Source organism: Lycorma delicatula, chromosome 9 (genome assembly GCF_047948215.1).
Source record: "Lycorma delicatula isolate Av1 chromosome 9, ASM4794821v1, whole genome shotgun sequence".
Classification (NCBI taxonomy): Eukaryota; Metazoa; Arthropoda; class Insecta; order Hemiptera; family Fulgoridae; genus Lycorma; species Lycorma delicatula.
The window spans coordinates 88264700-88286125 of record NC_134463.1 but is presented as its reverse complement, the minus strand read 5'-3'; the positions used below and the strand labels follow the sequence as shown (position 1 = coordinate 88286125).

At 31.0% G+C, this 21426-nt stretch overlaps 1 protein-coding gene across 1 annotated transcript in view; it reads right to left on the bottom strand.

Moving 5' to 3' along the window:
- LOC142330157 (transducin beta-like protein 3) overlaps positions 1-21426 on the bottom strand; it is a 47496-nt gene that overhangs the window by 18788 nt on the left and 7282 nt on the right. The window contains exons 4-9 of the mRNA XM_075375265.1: positions 19424-19604; positions 13638-13808; positions 11582-11757; positions 10791-10987; positions 9244-9447; positions 4305-4488 (exon numbers count right to left, since the gene is read on the bottom strand). Coding sequence (XP_075231380.1) covers positions 4305-4488; positions 9244-9447; positions 10791-10987; positions 11582-11757; positions 13638-13808; positions 19424-19604 — 1113 coding nt within the window. The remainder of the gene's footprint in view (positions 1-4304; positions 4489-9243; positions 9448-10790; positions 10988-11581; positions 11758-13637; positions 13809-19423; positions 19605-21426) is intronic.

Sequence of the window (21426 nt, the reverse complement as noted above, 5' to 3'; positions counted from 1 at the left end):
TAAAATATTATAATGTAACAAGAAATTGTAGCAGATTTCAAAACTAGCTAGTTCCAAAAATCAGATTTAATTAAAAATCAAGATCAATTTTACAGTTCCATTTATTAGAAACTGGTGTATCAGTATTCGTAATGGCTGATAAATCAGTATTACCCAGGCTTTACTTCCTGTCTTTATTCATTACATTTTTTAACAAAAATTAGATTCATCAGTGACACTTTGTCGGTAATACAGAAACTTTACATGTTCATCTATTGCAAAACAATTTTTTTTTTTTTGTTTTCAGTCATTTGACTGGTTTGATGCAGCTCTCCAAGATTCCCTATCTAGTGCTAGTCGTTTCATTTCAGTATACCCTCTACATCCTACATCCCCAACAATTTGTTTTACATACTCCAAACGTGGCCTGCCTACACAATTTTTCCCTTCTACCTGTCCTTCCAATATTAAAGCGATTATTCCAGGATGCCTTAATATGTGGCCTATAAGTCTGTCTCTTCTTTTAACTATATTTTTCCAAATGCTTCTTTCTTCATCTATTTGCCGCAATACCTCTTCATTTGTCACTTTATCCACCCATCTGATTTTTAACATTCTCCTATAGCACCACATTTCAAAAGCTTCTAATCTTTTCTTCTCAGATACTCCGATTGTCCAAGTTTCACTTCCATATAAAGCGACACTCCAAACATACACTTTCAAAAATCTTTTCCTGACATTTAAATTAATTTTTGATGTAAACAAATTATATTTCTTACTGAAGGCTCGTTTAGCTTGTGCTATTCGGCATTTTATATCGCTCCTGCTTCGTCCATCTTTAGTAATTTTACTTCCCAAATAACAAAATTCTTCTACCTCCATAATCTTTTCTCCTCCTATTTTCACATTCAGTGGTCCATCTTTGTTATTTCTACTACATTTCATTACTTTTGTTTTGTTCTTGTTTATTTTCATGCGATAGTTCTTGCGTAGGACTTCATCTATGACATTCACTGTTTCTTCTAAATCCTTTTTACTCTCGGCTAGAATTACTATATCATCAGCAAATCGTAGCATCTTTATCTTTTCACCTTGTACTGTTACTCCGAATCTAAATCGTTCTTTAACATCATTAACTGCTAGTTCCATGTAAAGATTAAAAAGTAACGGAGATAGGGAACATCCTTGTCGGACTCCCTTTCTTATTAGGGCTTCTTTCTTATGTTCTTCAATTGTTATTGTTGCTGTTTGGTTCCTGTACATGTTAGCAATTGTTCTTCTATCTCTGTATTTGAACCCTAATTTTTTTAAAATCCTGAACATTTTATTCCAGTCTACGTTATCGAAAGCCTTTTCTAGGTCTATAAACGCCAAGTATGTTGGTTTGTTTTTCTTTAATCTTCCTTCTACTATTAATCTGAGGCCTAAAATTGCTTCCCTTGTCCCTATACTTTTCCTGAAACCAAATTGGTCTTCTCCTAACACTTCTTCCACTCTCCTCTCAATTCTTCTGTATAAAATTCTAGTTAAGATTTTTGATGCATGACTAGTTAAACTAATTGTTCTGTATTCTTCACATTTATCTGCCCCTGCTTTCTTTGGTATCATAACTATAACACTTTTTTTGAAGTCTGATGGGAATTCCCCATTTTCATAAATATTACACACCAGTTTGTATAATCTATCAATCGCTTCCTCACCTGCACTGCGCAGTAATTCTACAGGTATTCCGTCTATTCCAGGAGCCTTTCTGCCATTTAAATCTTTTAATGCTCTCTTAAATTCAGATCTCAGTATTGTTTCTCCCATTTCATCCTCCTCAACTTCCTCTTCTTCCTCTATAACACCATTTTCTAATTCATTTCCTCCGTATAACTCTTCAATATATTCCACCCATCTATCGACTTTACCTTTCGTATTATATATTGGTGTACCATCTTTGTTTAACACATTATTAGATTTTAATTTATGTACCCCAAAATTTTCCTTAACTTTCCTGTATGCTCCGTCTATTTTACCAATGTTCATTTCTCTTTCCACTTCTGAACACTTTTCTTTAATCCACTCTTCTTTCACCAGTTTGCACTTCCTGTTTATAGCATTTCTTAATTTCCGATAGTTCCTTTTACTTTCTTCATCACTAGCATTCTTATATTTTCTACGTTCATCCATCAGCTGCAATATATCGTCTGAAACCCAAGGTTTTCTACCGGTTCTCTTTATTCCGCCTAAGTTTGCTTCTGCTGATTTAAGAATTTCCTTTTTAACATTCTCCCATTCTTCTTCTACATTTTCTACCTTATCTTTTTTATTCAGACCTCTTGCGATGTCCTCCTCAAAAATCTTCTTTACCTCCTCTTCCTCAAGCTTCTCTAAATTCCACCGATTCATCTGACACCTTTTCTTCAGGTTTTTAAACCCCAATCTACATTTCATTATCACCAAATTATGGTCGCTATCAATGTCTGCTCCAGGGTAAGTTTTGCAGTCAACGAGTTGATTTCTAAATCTTTGCTTAACCATGATATAATCTATCTGATACCTTCCAGTATCGCCTGGCTTTTTCCAAGTGTATATTCTTCTATTATGATTTTTAAATTGGGTGTTGGCAATTACTAAATTATACTTCGTGCAAAATTCTATAAGTCGGTCCCCTCTTTCATTCCTTTTGCCCAGCCCGTATTCACCCACTATATTTCCTTCCTTGCCTTTTCCAATGCTTGCATTCCAATCTCCAACTATTATTAAATTTTCATCTCCTTTTACGTGTTTAATTGCTTCATCAATCTCTTCGTATACACACTCTACCTCATCATCATCATGGGCGCTTGTAGGCATATAGACGTTAACAATCGTTGTCGGTTTAGGTTTTGATTTTATCCTTATTACAATGATTCTATCGCTATGCGTTTTGATGCAAAACAATAAGAAATAAAAAAAGAAAATCAATAGATCAATATGAGGGTCATTCTATAAATCAAAATTCTGATGCACAGACTGAGGAAGAGCAGTGAATGTGGTTGGGCGCTACAGGTAGTTAATTGGATGTATTTAGAGGGGAGCAACTGGCCAACCATGCTTGTAGATCACAATCCCATGTCAGTAACAGAATGTCTGAGCAGAAGATACCATCAGCCGTTACACAATGAATTATAATCCAATTTCTTGCCAACAAAGATGCCAAATATTCTAAAATTTTGTCACAACTCCAGGCACAGTTTGGAGATGCTACCCTGTCAAAAACTCAAGTGTTTGATTGGGCCAAAAAAATTCAAAGTGGCTATGATGCAGTTGATGTCAAATGTCATCTGTGGATCAGCATCAATGATGACAACATATAGGCCTTGTGGAAGGTGACTGCCACACAACTGTCGTTGAAATTGCATCAGAGGTGGGTATAAGTATCCAGAATGTGCATACAATATTGTCAGACACTCTTGGATACAGCAAAGTGGGTTCCACATCTCACTGAGAAATCTCCAGAAAGACATCTGTCAGCAACTTCTGAATCACTTTGAGGAAGGAGGAATTTTTGGACATATTGTGATCTGCAACTAAATGTGGGTCTACCACTGCACCTTAGAAAGCAAGAGAACAATATAGAGTGGAGAAAAAGTGGGAAGGTGGCACCAATTAAGACAAAAAAACATTTATTAACTGGATAAGTTCTGACAAATATGTTTTGGGATTTAAAAGGTGTGCTGCTGATTGATTTCCTGCATGAACAAAAGGACGGTGAATGTTGCATACTACTGCCAGTTGTTGGATAATCTCAGGGCTGCTTATCACAACAAACAATGCCAGTAAACGATCTGAAACGACCTCCTTCTCCACAACACATGGTTGCATAGAGCAGTTCACTTGTGATAAATTTGTTAAAATTCATTGGACACCTCTTCAACACCCCATACAGTCTAGACTTGTCGGCACATGATCTCCACAAGTTTTGTTTGCTGAAAGAAACTATAGAGGGGAAAGAATCAAAGATGATGCCATAGTTGAGTATTATGTGTGCAATTAGTTGTTGGGGCAGCCACCTTGTGTTTTTTTATCATCTTATATTTCTGTTGAAGGAAACTGTGTAGTAAAATAAGGTAATTTATTTGTAATTTTATCTTATATCACTAAAGCTATTTAAACAAATTCCGGTTTATATTTGAATGACCATTGTGAATAACAAAATATAGTTATTATTATACTATTACATTTAATTTTGTAAACATATAGAAAGTTAATTCTATCCTGTTTATTCTGGACAATAAGCAGTATCTCTTAGTAAAATAATATTAAGCAAATAAAATATTTTATACAACAAAGATTCTAACCATGTTTAAGTTTTTTTGGTAACAACCACAATTTTAAAGTAGTATCCAAACTGGCTGATACAAGTAGATTACTATTAATACATCCGAAAGCTACACTTGATACAGAAGCAGTATGACGACAACCTGTTGCTACACACTGTACCACACCAGCACTATTTAACAACCACACTCTAATACTGTTATCCTGTAAAACAATTTAATTCAATAATTAACTAACAATAGTAACTTCGTACATCATAATTAATGTTATACTATTAAATAATGATTAGTTATAATAATTACGTTTTTTAAGATAATGCAAATTATGTAAAATCAACTGATCAACACTAGTTTCATTATTTTAGTAGAAAATAAGAATGTAGTCAAAAATTATTTCACTATTGAATGGAAAGAAAATGAAAATGAAGGCTGAAAGTAGGGACAGATGACTAAAATACTGACACTAAAAAGGAACAATTGAAATAGAAGACAATTTGGAAAAATAAGAAGGATTGGAAATTGTTAAACGTACATAGAATATGTAATATCTAGGGAACGAAAATCAATTTAAAAAAATTAGTATAGAATGCAGAGTAGAGAAAGATCAGTTTTCATGAAACTGCTTAAAAGATTAATGTAGGATAAAGATGTGCCAATAAAATGTAAACAGACAATACTCAGTAGTTACTACACCTCTATTTTAACAGATAGTTCAGAGTCATCATAGATAACTACAAGAAGAGAAAATTAAAGTATAAAAGAGTAAAGTGAAGTTTTTAAGATGTAGTGGTTAAGTTTAATGCTAATGCTAGAAAAGATACAAAGAGACTGAGTAAAGAAATGCTATAACAACAGACTGTGAATAATAAGAATTTAGATGAATGTACAAGAAAGTTGCATAGGACAAACTAAAGAGAATGTCAAGAGGAGAGAAGCAAAAGAAATTTTTAGCTCAAGTGCAATGGGAAGACCCAGAAATCAATAGGTTCATTATGTAAAGAAAAAAGAAAAAGTGGAGAAAGTATTTAATAAGAATGGTAGATGTACAAAGTTAAGAGGAGGTCAATAATATTGCACAACCTGACCCAATAGAAAATGGATTAAAGGAAAGGGTGATGATAGATTTGTAATAAAAAGCACAGTACTTCTGCAAATAAAAAAAAATCTTAAATTAAAAATGTATAAATGTGCTATTGTTCACAGAACTGCTAGGTATTAATTATATCATTACAGTTTACACCAGAAGAATGAACAACAAAAGACCCTTAAGTTTCACCAATCCATTTTCAGCGGTTAAAATTTTAAATTAAATCATCACCCTAATAACTGATAATAACTGTTATTGATATGTGAATAAATTATCAATCAAATTTCCCTAAATTCTTTTTGAATATTTATCTTTTTTCTTGTAACAAGAACTTTTGCAGTATGTATTTAATCAGGTGTATAACAAATTGATAAAAACACTAAAATATGGAGTAGGACAGATTCTTTCTTCAGTCATAAATTAAAACTTATCACGTAAATATGTGAAAAATTATATTTAATACCATATATTAATGATAATATAATAAATAATAACATATATTAATAAATATAAATACATAATATATGTAATTTAATACATACGTATATACATATATCAGTAATTATTAATCATTAATAATATATATTAATGATAATATAATATTTTACAAGTGACATTTAAACATTTAAAAATATTATAGTTAAAGGGCATATTCCATATACAGGAACTTGAACTTTGTTTGTTACAGAGTGGAAAGTTAGAGAACTTCATGAGGGAAACAAGACAAATAAAATGGCTATATTAAGATTAGGAAGGGAAGGACAAAGAGAAATGAAAAGTGGAGAAGTTACCATATTCTACTTTAGTTAAAAGAAATGAAAAAATGAACTGGCATTAATTATGAGGAATGAAGTAGTGAAATGGGTGTAGAAAGCATGTTATGTAAATGATAGATTAATATCATTAAGGACTGATATGTTACCAAAGATTCAGTAGTTATAATATATGCCAATATTGAATAAGATATATGCCAACAAAGAAAGTAGATATTGAAGATATGTATGAAAGTAATAAAGTTGTAATAAAATTAGAAAAGGATTGCTGTAAGGTACTCATTAGTACCTTACAGCAATCCTAACAGGATTAGTATGGTATACTAACGGGATGTAAGAAATGAGGATTAAAAATCAACTGACTATATGAACTTTCCATAGATTTTATACATGCTTAAATGATAAAGGAGTAGAAGAAACAGTTAACTGTGTAATAGGAAATAGTTAACTATGTAACAGGATATACCATACAGGAAAATGGCCTGAAGACTTTGTTCAAACAGAAATGAAAACAATTTTGAAGAAAACTAGTATCAAAAATGTACAGAACACAGAACAACAAATTTAATAGCCCATGCCACTACAATATTGTTAAGTTAATAATGTAAGGGAATGCAGGGGAGAAACTGCCTGGCTTCAGGAAAGGGAAAGAAACTAGAGATGACATTGGGCTACTACGGATGGTTGGAGAGATATTTAGAAAGAGGAGGAGGAATGGGCATGTGTTTCACTGTTTTAGAGGAGTCATTTGACTGAGTCAAATGGAAGAAAATGGAGATTCTTAAAGAGACAAAAGTAGAATGGAAAGACAGAAGATTAATTAAAGAATTTTTACATGAGACAAACAGCAGCAGTGAAAGTAAATAAGAGTATGACAGACTGGATGAGTCTATGCCGAGATGTTAGGCAAGGATGCTGTCTCTCACTGACACTAACAACATTTACATTAAAGCTAAGATAAGGAATATATTAGAAGAAAGAGAAGAAGGAATTGCAGAAAAAGTAAAAAAATACAATTATTTAGGGACTATAACAGACTGAAAAAGACAATGGAAATAAAAGGAAGGATAGCAATGGCAAATAAAGTCTTCAGTAAGAAGAGGAAATTACTATGTAGAAAAAGTCTGGACTTAGAGTTAAGGATGAGGTAGCCAAATAATATGTATAGTGTCTTGTTATGTAAGAGTGAAGGGTGGATGATGAAGAGGGAGTCCAGACTGAGACTTTTGAGATGTGGATATGAAGAAGGATGGAGAAAGTAAGATGGGCATGTAGAGAGAATGAGGAAGCACCTATATGGGAAGTATAAAAAAGAAAGGAAAGTGGTTTAAGACATGTGGTTAGAGGAAGTAAAATCTTAGTAACTAGAAGGATAAAGGAAGCAAGGAAGAAGAAGGATGCATTTAATAGATGCAGTAAACTACAAGAACAAAAATGGTTACAGACAGTCTAACCAAATGGTACGGTCCAGGAATTCATCCTCACATGTCAATGAGTTTTTTAAACTTTGATGAGTTATACAACCATTACTGAGTAATTTTATATATGTTGTGCTACAACACAATAACTGATTTTTTAAAAATAAAAATGTTTAATGTAACTAAACATATGAGGTGTGTGAGAAAAGTAATGAGATTGGCAACACTGTGAGCGATCTGGCAATGCTGTGTCTACCGGTCTGTGATAGACCGGTTTGTTCATCCCTTCTACATGCTCAGTACGAGTTTCAACTCCGTTCAGCCAACAGATTATTTTTGACAGCACCATCAGTGAAGTTGTGTTTTTGTTGTGTGTTACGAAAATGGAGTATCGAAATTTAGAGCAATGTTGTGGGATCAAGTTTTGTGTTAAACTTGGGGAATCTGCGAGTGTGACCTTTGAAAAGTTGAAACAGGCCTATAAGGAACATTGCTTATCAAGAGTACAAGTTTTCCGCTGGCACAAATCATTTTTGGAGAACACGTTGAAGATCAACCTCGCCCAGGGAGACCTTCAACTTCAAAATCTGATGAAAATGTTCTTGTGAGATCAGACCATCGTTCAACAATAAGGATGATGAGTGAACAGTTAATTTAAACACTTTCACCGTACATCAAATTTTTGACAGACAATTTGGACATGCAAAAGGTTTGTGCGAAATTGGTGCTGAAAAACCTCACAATGGAATAGAAGGACAATCGAAGAAACGTGTGCGTTGAATTTCTTGAGAGGATTGATAATGACCAAGAATTCTTCAATTGTGTGATCACGGGTGATGAATCCTGGATATTTGAGTACAATCCTGAAACAAAGTGGCAAAGTGAAGAGTGGCACACTCCGTCATCTCCTCGACTGAAAAAAATGTTGAATGAGCAAATCAAAGATCAAAACCATGCTGATTTGCTTTTTTGACAGTAGGGGTATCGTGCATAAAGAATTTATTCCTCCAGGACAAACTGTCAACCAAGTGTTTTACAAAGGTGTCCTTGAAAGGCTCAGGAAAAGAGTGATTTGTGGGAAACCAGACACTGCAGACAAGTGGATGCTTCATCATGACAATGCCCCATGTCATATAACCATTTCTATAAGGGAATTTTTGACCTCAAAATGCATTCCTACGGTTCTTCAACCCCCTTATTCACCTGATTAGAGTTCTTGAGACTTTCTTTTTCCCAAAATTGAAACATGTCTTAATAGGACGTCATTTTGGAACTCTGGAGAACATTCAAAAGACTGTGACCGAGCAGTTGAAGCCTTCCAGCGCTGCTACCAGGAGTGGGAACAATGAATCCGCCGGTGTATAGCTGCCCAAGGGAACTACTTTGAAGGGGATAATACTGTTAAAAAAAATTAAAACTTTGCTAAGTAAAAAGTCATCTCATTACTTTTCTCACACACCCCGTAGATACATGAATCCAAGTAAGGCTTACTACAGAAAGTAAATATTTTTTACTAGTGGTGGTATAGCATTATTAATTCTTTATATTGGCATAATAAAAAAAATGTGTTGATAAATCGCTATATTTACATACACATGCGCACATGTGTGTATACACACACACACCTTTTCTTTCTTTAACTTTTTTCTTTATGTAGAGAGGTAGATAATGAATAAACTTACTTTGGATCCAGAAACAAATAGAGAAGTATTTGATCGTGTTGTCGCTAAACTTATAACAAGATCAGTATGTCCTTTCAATAACTGACAATCCATATTAGATGATCTGTATAGTTTAATATTTGGACTGTTTGTAGCAACAGCCATATGTGACTGTTTTTCTCCAATAAAAACTATATCAAGTATATCATCACTAAATCCTACAAGCTGTAAAAAAAGAATAAAGACAAAATAAGTCACTTGAAGATCACATGTATATACATATACAAAGGGTATCCAAAAATAACTGAAATCTGTACCCGAAATATAATCTAGATGTAGCTGTAAATTCCACTCCTTAGTATAGCAAGCTTATAGTATTTTTGTGTATAATATTTAGTTTACAAAGAGGCATTGCTCTGTGTTAATTAAAACATTGAGTGAATTTTGACAAACCAAGTGATCTGTCAGGCAGTTACTTGAATCTCAAAAGGAAATCAATTTGTTAAAGAAAAACATGTCAAAAAATTTCAACAGCCACAAACATGACTTCCTAATCCTACACTAATCAGTTGTTTTTTTGCCAATATCAACTGTCCCTAATTCCCTACTCTTTGTACAAAATAAATTCATACATTCTCCCAACAGATTATTTTGAAATTAAATGAATAAATATGTTACACAAATGGGTGGTCTGACCAGAACCCAACACCTTATTTGTCGCATAATAAGCGACTCAACCCTAAGTTGAGTTTTTTAAAGTCACCAGATAAATCTGTAGGCATAGCCACCTCCACCAAATCAAATAAATACCAAGCACTACCTTTAAAGAAATACCTTACTTTACATCTTTAGTAGATCAATATAGATGTCGAACCAAAACCCAAAGAACAAAACAGGAGGAAAGAATGAAGATAAGGGAAAGAAATTGTATGAAAGTGAAAAATTTCCACAAAGGGACCATGAAACCAGAAAAACTATTCAAAAAGTACCTCAAACCCCTACAAATAGTATTGATAAATACTATGTCTAAAGATACAATATTTTTTGGAAAAATACTATTACACAGACAAAAATCAAAAACAACAAAACTATAATGCTAATGAAGCAGCAATGGTCTGGTCTGTGATAGACCAATAGTTGGATTCAGTATACCCTACATTATCTGCAGATATATCATGAAGTAAGTAGATGTCTTTGGTCTTGAAAAGACCTTTAAAATGTAGCAATTTACATGTAGTTTGAGTCCGTTGTAATTGAAATAAAATTCACATCACTTTCAATACACAAAATGATATAGATATTTATAATTTATTTACTCGTATCCACATATTAGTATTGGCAGGATGATGCCAAATACCAGTTATCATGGTGAATGATGAATTTTTAGCATGTAAAAAATGCCATCCCTGACTGCGCCTCAAACTCACAATGTTCAAATGAAAAGCAGAGTTGCAACCAAGTCTCTTATTATTATATAATAATAATTACGTAATATCTATAAATAATACAATTAACACACTGTATAATTAACAATAAAAAACAGAGTCGTTACAGAAATGAATACTAACCTGTTTATCAACATTAAGACTGTTATCAACATCAAGTATAGCTATAGTATGGTCAGAACTTACAACAGCTAATCTTTTACGAGCAGCACAATATAAAAGTTTAATAATGGAAAAACCATCTTGACCACTAGAAAATAATGATTCTTGCTCAACATAAAGTTCCTTAATTTTTGTTGCATCCCATATTTTAAGAGTACCTAAAAATAAATAAATTTATTGCTTTTTCTAATTAAAACAAACATGATTCAATAAATACAAAAACGTATGTAAACAGATTAGAATGTTCATTAAAGGATGGAAAAATGTGAATGATAACCAACTGGCTTTCTGTTACCAAGCACAATTTAACAGAAAAACTTAATTGAAAACTGATAATTCATAATTTCATAATATCAGGATTCACGACCTTGTTGTAAAACCATCAGGTTAAAGAGAAAATAATTTACAATATTACTCAGGATCTTTTATAGGTATTATTAATGCAGTATTTTTTTCATTCTTTTGGGAGGTGGTATACTTCTATTTAATTTCAGCTAATTATGGATTACTGAGACTGCAAAAGCCTTTTACTCAAGCAGGTATTCAATAAAGCAAACACCACAACTGCTTGATATTGGTGCTGTATAAAACTAGATATACTCTTCTCTTCACCCTTAATTTTACCCAATAATTAATTTTAATGAATTTAATTTGATCTAGTAATAACCTTTTCTTTAAACCTTACAAACTTAAATTTATTAAAAAAAAAGAAGATAATGAACATAAATTTACAAAAAAATTAAAAATTATACCTTTTTCTCCAGCGACTACTACAAATGTTCCTTTGGTTAAAGGTTTACTATGTCCTGGTAATGTAATGTTATCAGAAATTACTGATAGAGCTTCTAAACTTTCATATACAGGAACAGTATGTAATGATCGTCCAGTTTTAATATCCCAGATAAAAAAAACCTTATCTCTACTGCAACTACAATACAAAATCAGACACTGCTCTTAATACTGCTGTATAATAATTACAAAATAATTAATTTATATTAAACACAAGGAATATCACAAGCTGTAAGTTAATTAGATCATCTATAACAAAAAATTTACATTAACTTTGCTGAAACTTAAAAAAAAAGACAAATATTACAAAATTTATAAATTTCAACATGAAGTAAAAAAGAAAAAAGATTTTTGCAGTTTAAAGTTAGTAAGGGAATCTATTAAAAAAATATTGGAAAAGCAGTCACATGAGCAGATAAAGTACAGAAATAATTTTGTAGGTACTACATTTAAAATTTGTATAAACATATGGTAAAATTCATAAAACAGGTGTGAACGAATACTACGGAAGATGTTTACCATAATAATATGGCTAGAATGGAACCAAATAACAAGCTTTAAAAAAAAATGCACCATTGTTGAACATAGCACAGATATATAAAATGCCAACATCAGTGATGTTGGCATTTTATATATCTCAGGATACCACTTAGTGACTTACTTCTAACTTCATCTTCCCTTAATGTAAACAATCCTTCAATGGTTTTGATTGATTTACTCTCCTTCTCCTTATTATTATTTTTTATTCTTTATTCTCTGCCTGCAGGTACCATAGGAATTGTGTAAGCTGCCATTCCAGGGGGATTCCCAGATGTATAAGGATTCTTCTCATGAAGAATACTGTTGAACATCTTGTGTTCTATCGTTTATATAAATAATAAATTACAATTCTATTTAATTTTATCAAATAATGAATTGAGAATGAAACGGGTTTTTACTCAGCCAGGTATTCAATAAAGCAAATACCACAGTTGTTTGATATTGGTGCTGTAAAAAGTTTCCTATTCTTAAAATGATTATATTAATCAAGCAGATGGTAAAGCACTAGCCTTCTTGTGCAGGAACTTACTAGTACAATGTCTGGCCAAATCAATCTCTATCATTATTCTCCCTTAGATCAGTAAATTTCTGCCCAACATCATTATCATTTTACAATTTCTCAACGAACATTACTCAATTCATACATTTTTCTTTCTAAAAAGAGTAACTGTAATAAATATATTTCATAATTGATTCTTAATAAGAAAGATCATTTTTACTATGAAACTGGCAAGTTTTTGATAATGCTTTAGTTAAATACGTTTTATAATATATACAATAAAATATCTAAAAAGAAAGTATAAAAGTATTAAAACAGCAATTGTGTTACGTCATCGACTAATAGGTATGTACTCTTATAAATAATGTGTTAAGTATTTAAAAAAAATTAAATTGATTAATAAATTTAAAAAATAAAAATATTAAGGATTTAATAAATATTATAATTTAAGCTTTGTTAATCATAATTGTTAACGATAAAGAAAGCAAGTATATCATTTATACTTGCTATCTAAGAAATAGCAACATTACTTGTAACTACCTTAAATTATGATAATCTATTTAAAAGTATCACAAGTTGAATTTGACGAAGTAGATGCGTGCAACTAGGTGAATGAATGTAGAAGTCATTTCAATATTTAACAGATAGAAACAAGAAGTATCAAAGAGATCTTATGAATAAGAATATTCTATTAAAAATGAGCATAAAAATAATAGAAAAGTAAGTTAAAAAATAAAATACAAAGGGATTTAACTAAAGTAATCCAAAGAAATAAAATCAGTAGAACTGAGGAACAAGATGAAAGTAAAATGAATCAGTATTGTGATACAGAAGATAAATAATAAAAAACTTTCATATAATAACTGTAATAATAAATAATTTAATAAACAAGGAGTTACAGATTAACGAAGAACTTTCAAAGTAACAGGATTAAATTTAAAAAAAAAGAATAAAACTTTATTAAATTATAAAATACATACCTGATCATACGACAATTGTCATCACAAATTATTACGCCAGTAACTTTACTAAAATGACCTCTATAAGTCATATGAAGTAATCCTTTTTGAACATCCCAACACCTGATGACAGCATCATCAGCAGCTCCAAACAATAATTTGGTATTTTCATTTTCATGAAAAAATAAAATACTGTAAACAGTAACAATAATAATATATAACAACTAATTAATCGTGAACATAAATACAATAATTAAATTATTAACAATGATATTAAGATAGCAATAGTTTTAAGGTAATTGTAAACATACAAAAGCATTCAGTTAAACTACCATTAAAAATAAGCAACTACCATTTTGGACCTGGGAAAGATGGTAAATTGAATCAATTTACAATATGATAATTTTATAGCGACCAAATTAAATGAAAGGATAAAAATTACAAATAAAATTGAAAGCTTCAAAAACATATTTAATAATCGTATTTCTTTCCTGTAGATATAATATTATGCATCAGAAGCTGGTAAAGTGAATACTGAGGATGAACCTTGCAGTCATCAACCCGTTTTTAGGATGCACCAAAAGGATTTGGATGAATTGATTCAAACTGACTGTCACATCACTCAAAATCACATCAACATCCAGACATTGTAGGATATATTACTGCACAACTGGGCTACTGTAAAGTCTATTTGCGGCAGGTGCCATGCAAACTCACACAGAAGAACAAACAACAATGAAAAGAATGTTGTGAATAGTTTCTAAAATGTTATCACGATGACTTCATTTAAAATGTTAGAGGTGACTTCTTTTTCAATATTGTGACAAGAAATGTTACGCAGGTGCATCACTATGACTCAGAAGACAAACAGCACTATGGTTCACAATCAAAATAATTCAAAAGACAAGCCACTGCAAAATAGTTTCTCATGTTCTGGGATTTTAAAAATTTGTATGTGGCTACCTCACAAGCTGGACTAACTGTAAATTTTGTGCGATACATCAAGATGTTAAACACCTTATGAGACATGTGTATCATGTGTGACAATCCATGGAACTGATAATTCTGCAAAACAATAATGGCTACACACATTGAGTGCATGACTGAGGATATTGTGAAGTTGAAATTTGGAATTATTCTATACTTTTCATACTCACCAACCAAATTTGGTACCCTACAATCTTAATTTCTTTTACAATTAAATAGTGTTATAAAGAGTATTCATTTTATCGTGGATCATGAACTGAAGAATGCAGAATCATGGATCAAGGAAAGACTGCTACCATTCTTCATTGATGGCATGAGAAAAATGGTCCGCTGTTGGGAGAAATATACAAGTTTAAATGATGACTATGCAGAAAAATAAATGTAAGTTTTTGTGGCAATATAGTACACTTTTGAGCTATATTTTTTTGATTTGACTAACTTATAACGGTTGATGTTCTTTGCTTAAAATTAGGTCACATAATTTGTTATTTCTTTTAAAATTCTTGAATCCAAGGGTTGCTGTTAAAACTCAAAATTGCTCTTTCTTATGCAGTTATAACTTGCCCAATATGGGAGTTAAATTTAAAAATTGTCAATTTTCAAGTTTTGCACTTTTTACAAGAGAAAGAAATAATGATTAATTTAATTCTTCACATGCTCCCATTAATACATTTCTTTGTATAATTTTAAGCTTTATCACTATAAAAATGTTATTAATTCCAATTAAAACTTTTTCATTTTCATTCTAATTAATCAAATTTTCAAATCAAAGAATGTCAAATATTAGTGGACCAATTTCCATCATTTAAATTTTACTGTCTTTAGAATTTTTGTAGAACTATTTGATCTCCTTTTTCAACTTAAAAAGGATTTCAAATTTTGAAATGTGACAAAAAATATTTTAATAAACTATTTTAATATACACAGAGTTACTCAAAACTATATGACAATCTCTTTGGGAGCTGATTCTATAGCTAAAAATAGAAAAAAGGTTCATATAAACACAGGTTCAAAAATCTTTGTTAGTGAGTTACGGCTAGTGAAAGATTTTCCTGTATTTTGGTTCCCTGGGAAAATGAAGACTTCCTGAAATTCTGGGAAGGTAAATTAAGGGATGAATTTAGTTGTTTGTTATGGTTTTTGATCTGAAAATATTAAAAGAAATGAGTCCCAGAACTGTATTTCCATTAGTTTCAAATATATCTGACATAAGACATAAAAAATTGGGCTAAAAAATACCATGTTTTTGGGTTAAACATAAGAAAACTTTGTTAAATGGTTAATTACATTGTATTCTTTTTCAGTTAGAAATGTAGAAAATTTCATTCTGAAAAGATTCATGTAAACTACTTAAGAAAAAATTTCCATACAGGATATTGAAATTTAACTTTATTAAGAAACAAAACAGACTGAATTCTGAAAAAAAAAAACAGCATGAAATAAATAATTTCATCTGTAGGTTAGAAACAGCTTTTAACATAGTGTGATTTAGCTTTGAAAACAACAGAAAAATGACAACAGAAAAATCAGTGTTACTAATTACTTTCAAAGTTGCTAGAAGTGGCCCCTGTTTTGTTCAATACATGATTTCACTCGACGATCCATTCTTTTCTAGCACATCTCATAATGTTAGGAGTATTCTTAATAGTTTCTGCAGCTTCTATTATGTGATTCCTTATTTCCTCATGTGTGTTAATCTATTTTGAATAAATGATTGGCTTCATCCATCCTCATAGAAAAAAGTCTGATGGTGTGAGGTCAGGAGATCATGGTGGCCATTTCAATGATACATTTCGACCAATCCATTGTCTACTATATGAATTATTTAAATGAACCACATGTGTAACCTGTTTTCATAAGAAATATTTTCCAAGAGGGTGGGCAGATTTGTTACCAAAAGGTTTAAGTATGTTTTTCCTGTAACCCTTCTTGGTAAGAAAAATGGACCAATCAAATTATCACCTAGAACACCATACCATACATTAATTGAAAATGTATGCTGGAAATGTGTTGTCACAGTCTCATGTGGGTTTTCATCTGCCCAAATATGGGCATTATGAAAATTTAGTATTCCATTTCTTGTGAACCATGATTCATCAGTTACCAAAATATGATGAAGGAAATTGCAATTTTGTACCCATTTTCCAGTTAACCACTGGCAGAATAACTTCAGTTTATTATAATCTTGTGGTAATAAGTCTTGTAACTGTGTTAAAAGGAATGGGTACAACTGTGCTTCATGAAGTGCCTGCCATATGCTTGATTGTGAAATATTTAAAAGCCAAGATACCAAGAAAGCCTAGATTGTGCTTGTAGTTAGTGATAATTATACAGTATTTATTATTCCTCATTCATTATTATGGTTTGTTGTGCTTCGTTAATAACCAGTATCTTCTCGTTTAGGTTTAAAACTGTTGGTTTATCTAAGTCAACTCTCCACAGGTTCAAAAGTTTTGTGAGCAAGTGCTCTTTGATGTGGTTAAGTACCACAATATTCTTGAACTGCAGCCAAACTATTCTTCTTTACTTTACTGTAAATTAATATCATGCTTGTATACTCTTCAAATGAATACAAATTTCATTGTCTCCAATCATGTATTAAAAAAATTGTTAATTTTGTAAAAACGTTTTTTTTAATTGTACACAGAATCTCACAGATGCCTTAATACAATACAAAAACCACTATCAAGATTATTCAAACACCATTTTAAAAAGTTAATTGTTGATCATCTGATATTGCCAACCTATGAAAACAAATTAATTCACAAAACAATGTTTTTCACAATTCAGTCCGTTTTGTTTTAAATTTCAATATCTTATATTAAATTTTTTCTTAAGTAATTTACAAGAAACTTTTCAGAGTTAGATTTTCTATATTTCTAATTGAAAAAAATATAACTTAATTAACCATTTAACAAATTTTTTAACGTTAAACACAAAATCTTATAATTTTTTAGCCCAAATTTTTGTGTTTTACATCAGATATCTTTAAAACTAATGAAGTACAGTTCTAGGACCCATTTTTTAATATTTTCATGTCAAAAACCACAACAAACAACTAAATTTGCCTATTAATTTATCTTCCCAGAATTTCAGGAAGTCTTCATTTCCCTGGGGAAACCAAAATTCAGGCGAAATTTTTCGCTAGTCATAACTTACTAATGAAGCATTTTTGGCTAATGTTTATATGAACGCTTTTTTTTTTAGCTATAGAATCAGCTCCCGAGAGATTGCTGTATAGTTTTGAATCACCTGTATTTTCATTTTGTATTAATGTTTAGGTCATTACTAGTTGTGGCAACATAAGTAGTAACTTTCTAAGTCATTAATAGGCATTAAAATTTATTTAGTATTGCTATTACTGTACTGTATCTTAGTCCGCTGTCAGCAGATTATATCATCCAAAATGGGAATTTATCTAGAAGTTCAGTAATTTCATTTTTCCCTGTTTCCTACTCAAACAATACTATTTTTTTTAAATTTCAAACATGATAGTTTTATAGTTAATATATTTATAAATTGTCCAGATTCCTGTCCAAGCAGTTCAACTCCAGCTATCATATAGATCAGTTAACAAGCCTTCTTCGGTCTGATCAGTCTTGATTAAGTATGGAGTAAATTTTACTGGTACATAAATTTCTTTAGGAAATATATTTTTTCAAATGCAGCTTTTATTATTTATATTTTTTTATGAAAGGTTTGGATCAGAAATCACAAAATTAAAGGTTTATATATTAAATCATAATTGCTAAAGTTTTCTAATATTGGTAATAATTAATTTATATTAAGGAAATATTTAGTTCACAAAACACCAGAGTTTAACAAATTAAAAAAAAAATTTAATATTATTTAAATTAAAAAAAATTAATACTTTTAGCTTTTCACTGAACCAGATATCTCAGAGGATGAGTTCTCACCCTTCAAAATGAATTAAACATTTATTTTTATTTTAGAATTAAGAGCATATTCCAACATATTTGTTTACAAGAAATAATTGGATTTATGAATTTGCTGAAATTAATAAATCTTAATAATATTTAGAACGTTATTTCCAATTACTTTATCATACCATGTGGAATTAAACAGGTAAGATAACACAGGACATGAATCAAAATAAGTATTAATATGACCAACAAACAAAAATAATATATTGAAAAAGAAACAGTAAAATTCAAAACTTAAACAACTATCATCTAACTTATACTTCTACTGCTGTTTATTTCTGTCGTACATAGCTTAACGGTCTAGATTATTGGCACAAATAAATAAATGTTTATTCTGATTGGAGTATAAATACATTATAGTATTACATTAATACTATACATTACATTATAGTAAGTCAATACAAAATAACTTTAATGTTTAAAAATGAAACCTAAGATAAAAAATGTTTATCATTAATGTAATGTAATGTCTATGTTTAAAGTTCACATGGATTACTGAAATATACACACAAAATAATTTTACGGTAAATACTTTAAATATAAAAAATTACTATAAAATAATTTACAACTCAGTGGCTACTACTGAAGTTTAGTTTGAGCATAAATTTATGTACAAGTTTTAACAGGACACAATGCTACACTAAATGAGTTCTAATGCCTCTGATGGACTTCAGTAACGAAAACTATTAAAACTTTGAAGAACTGAAGAAAATGTTACATACAAAACTTATAGCATTTAAATGTTAACAGATGACTGAAATGATATATTTTGCTGAAATACTTTCAGTGAATACATGCAAAAAGATTTGTTAAAGTTTATTTTATTATTAAAGGAGAAACTAAGGAATCCAGTGATAAATAAAAAAAAAAAATTACCTAATTACACCTTGCATATCAACAACTGGAAGATTATGAGTGCACGCATGATTATTTAGATCCCATAATCTAATACTGGCATCAGTAGCTCCAGTAGCTAACTGAGAACAATCTGAAGATATAGTTAATTTGCATACAGGAACTTTGTGCATACTCTGCCAAACTTTTAACAACTTTTTATCTGCAACAAACAAAAATGGTAAGTAAAAAGAAAAAAAAACTTACTTTAAAAAAGTACACTAAATCTAATATTCAATTCTTTAAATTCTGATTCAAGCATTAGTGTCAAGTTGAAAACAACTCACCATCCCTTAATTTGGTACAAACAAAAAAAAGTCAAAATCTAAAATATTGAAATATTAGATTTTTAGCGTTTTGTGTGGTTTTTATACATTTTTAAATGTCTATTTTATTTTAAATTATTTACAATTGGGTCATTCCATGTCAAGAGGTCCAGTTTTGAAAATCATCCCCAGTTGACCATCTTCAAATATCATCAAATTTTTGGTGGAGGTTTCCCATGATCTGAATTTTCCATTTTACCAAATTGCAGTTCTTTATCTGCTATGTCTGATTTTTGTGGCCTCTTGAAAAAGGAATACTTACTTATAGTTTGTGGACACATAAAAATTGTTATCTTTGACTATCAATTTTGATGGCAATAATAAAGATATAGATTTGAATTTTGGTACTGTGGTAAATTTTTATGCTATATTAAAACGTTAGTCACAATTTTTTTTGGAACCTGGTTTTGAGATATAGCAGCTGAAATTCAGCCAAAAATTTGTCACAACATTTTGGAAGTCAAAGTTTGAGCTTATATATTTCCTTATCTAATTCTTTAATTGGGGTGAGACTTTGTAATTTGAAAAGGTAAATAATTATGTGTAGGATCCTGCAGTATCAAAGTAATTGGAATCTTATGTCAGGAGAAATCCATCACCAAATTTGGTTAAAATGTGCTATTTGCTCACCTATTGCTACTACAGCAGGACCTGCTGATGGTTTGAATGTTACTGATGTAATGCAAACATTAAAGAGTAAGCAGTGTCAAGGATGTAAAGATCTGGATATCCTGATTGAACAGCTCAAAGCCAAACTTTTGATCTCAGCTTGCCCACAACAGATTTTGACATTGGCACCCAGTAGCTGGAGTACTGAGAAAACAGCTGATGAATTCCAGGTTTCAATGTGAGGTGAAGCAGACCAGGAAGCTTAAATCTAAGTTGGTATTTTGGTGTCACCAGAAAAAAAAATTTGTGAACTTAGGCCGAAGTGGTGCATTACAGTTGGTGCTGCTGGCACACATTCAGTTTGTGTCTGTACCATTCATCAAAACATTAAGCTCACGATAGCTCCAATATCCATCAAGGATGACTACAAGGTATTGATTGAGAAAAACTGGATTGGAGTCCTATTTATTACAAGAGTTTAAAAATTATGACTTGGAGGAACTAATACAATATAAGCAGTGGATTCATACACAGACACATTGGAGATGCAACAGGCGACTATGAAAATTTTATTGAAGAACTTTCCTTAAAGATTTTTTGCCTGACTAGCCAGCATTTTGTTTCAAAACATCAAAGTTCATATTTAAAACAACTGAAGAAAAATTTAAATGATATCATACCATTATCCTGATGGATTTTGCTGAGAAGTACTCATTTGTTGTGCAAGATGCTGTACAGGGATTCCATCGGGAAAATAGCCACGCTACACTGCATCCATTTATTACAATAAAAACGAGCTTCAGAATCTTAGCATTTGTATGGTCAGTGATTGTCTGCACCATGATACCATTGCTGTTCATATATTTTTGACTGAACTGATCAAATACTTGAAGACAGTTGACTGCATATCCAACTGTATACTTCAGTGATGGTTCAGCTGCTCAATACAAGAATTTTATCAATTGTGCCATCATAGAAGACTGAGGTAACAGCTGAATGGAACTCTCTGGTACTAGCCACGGAAAATAACCTTGTGATGGAATAGGACAT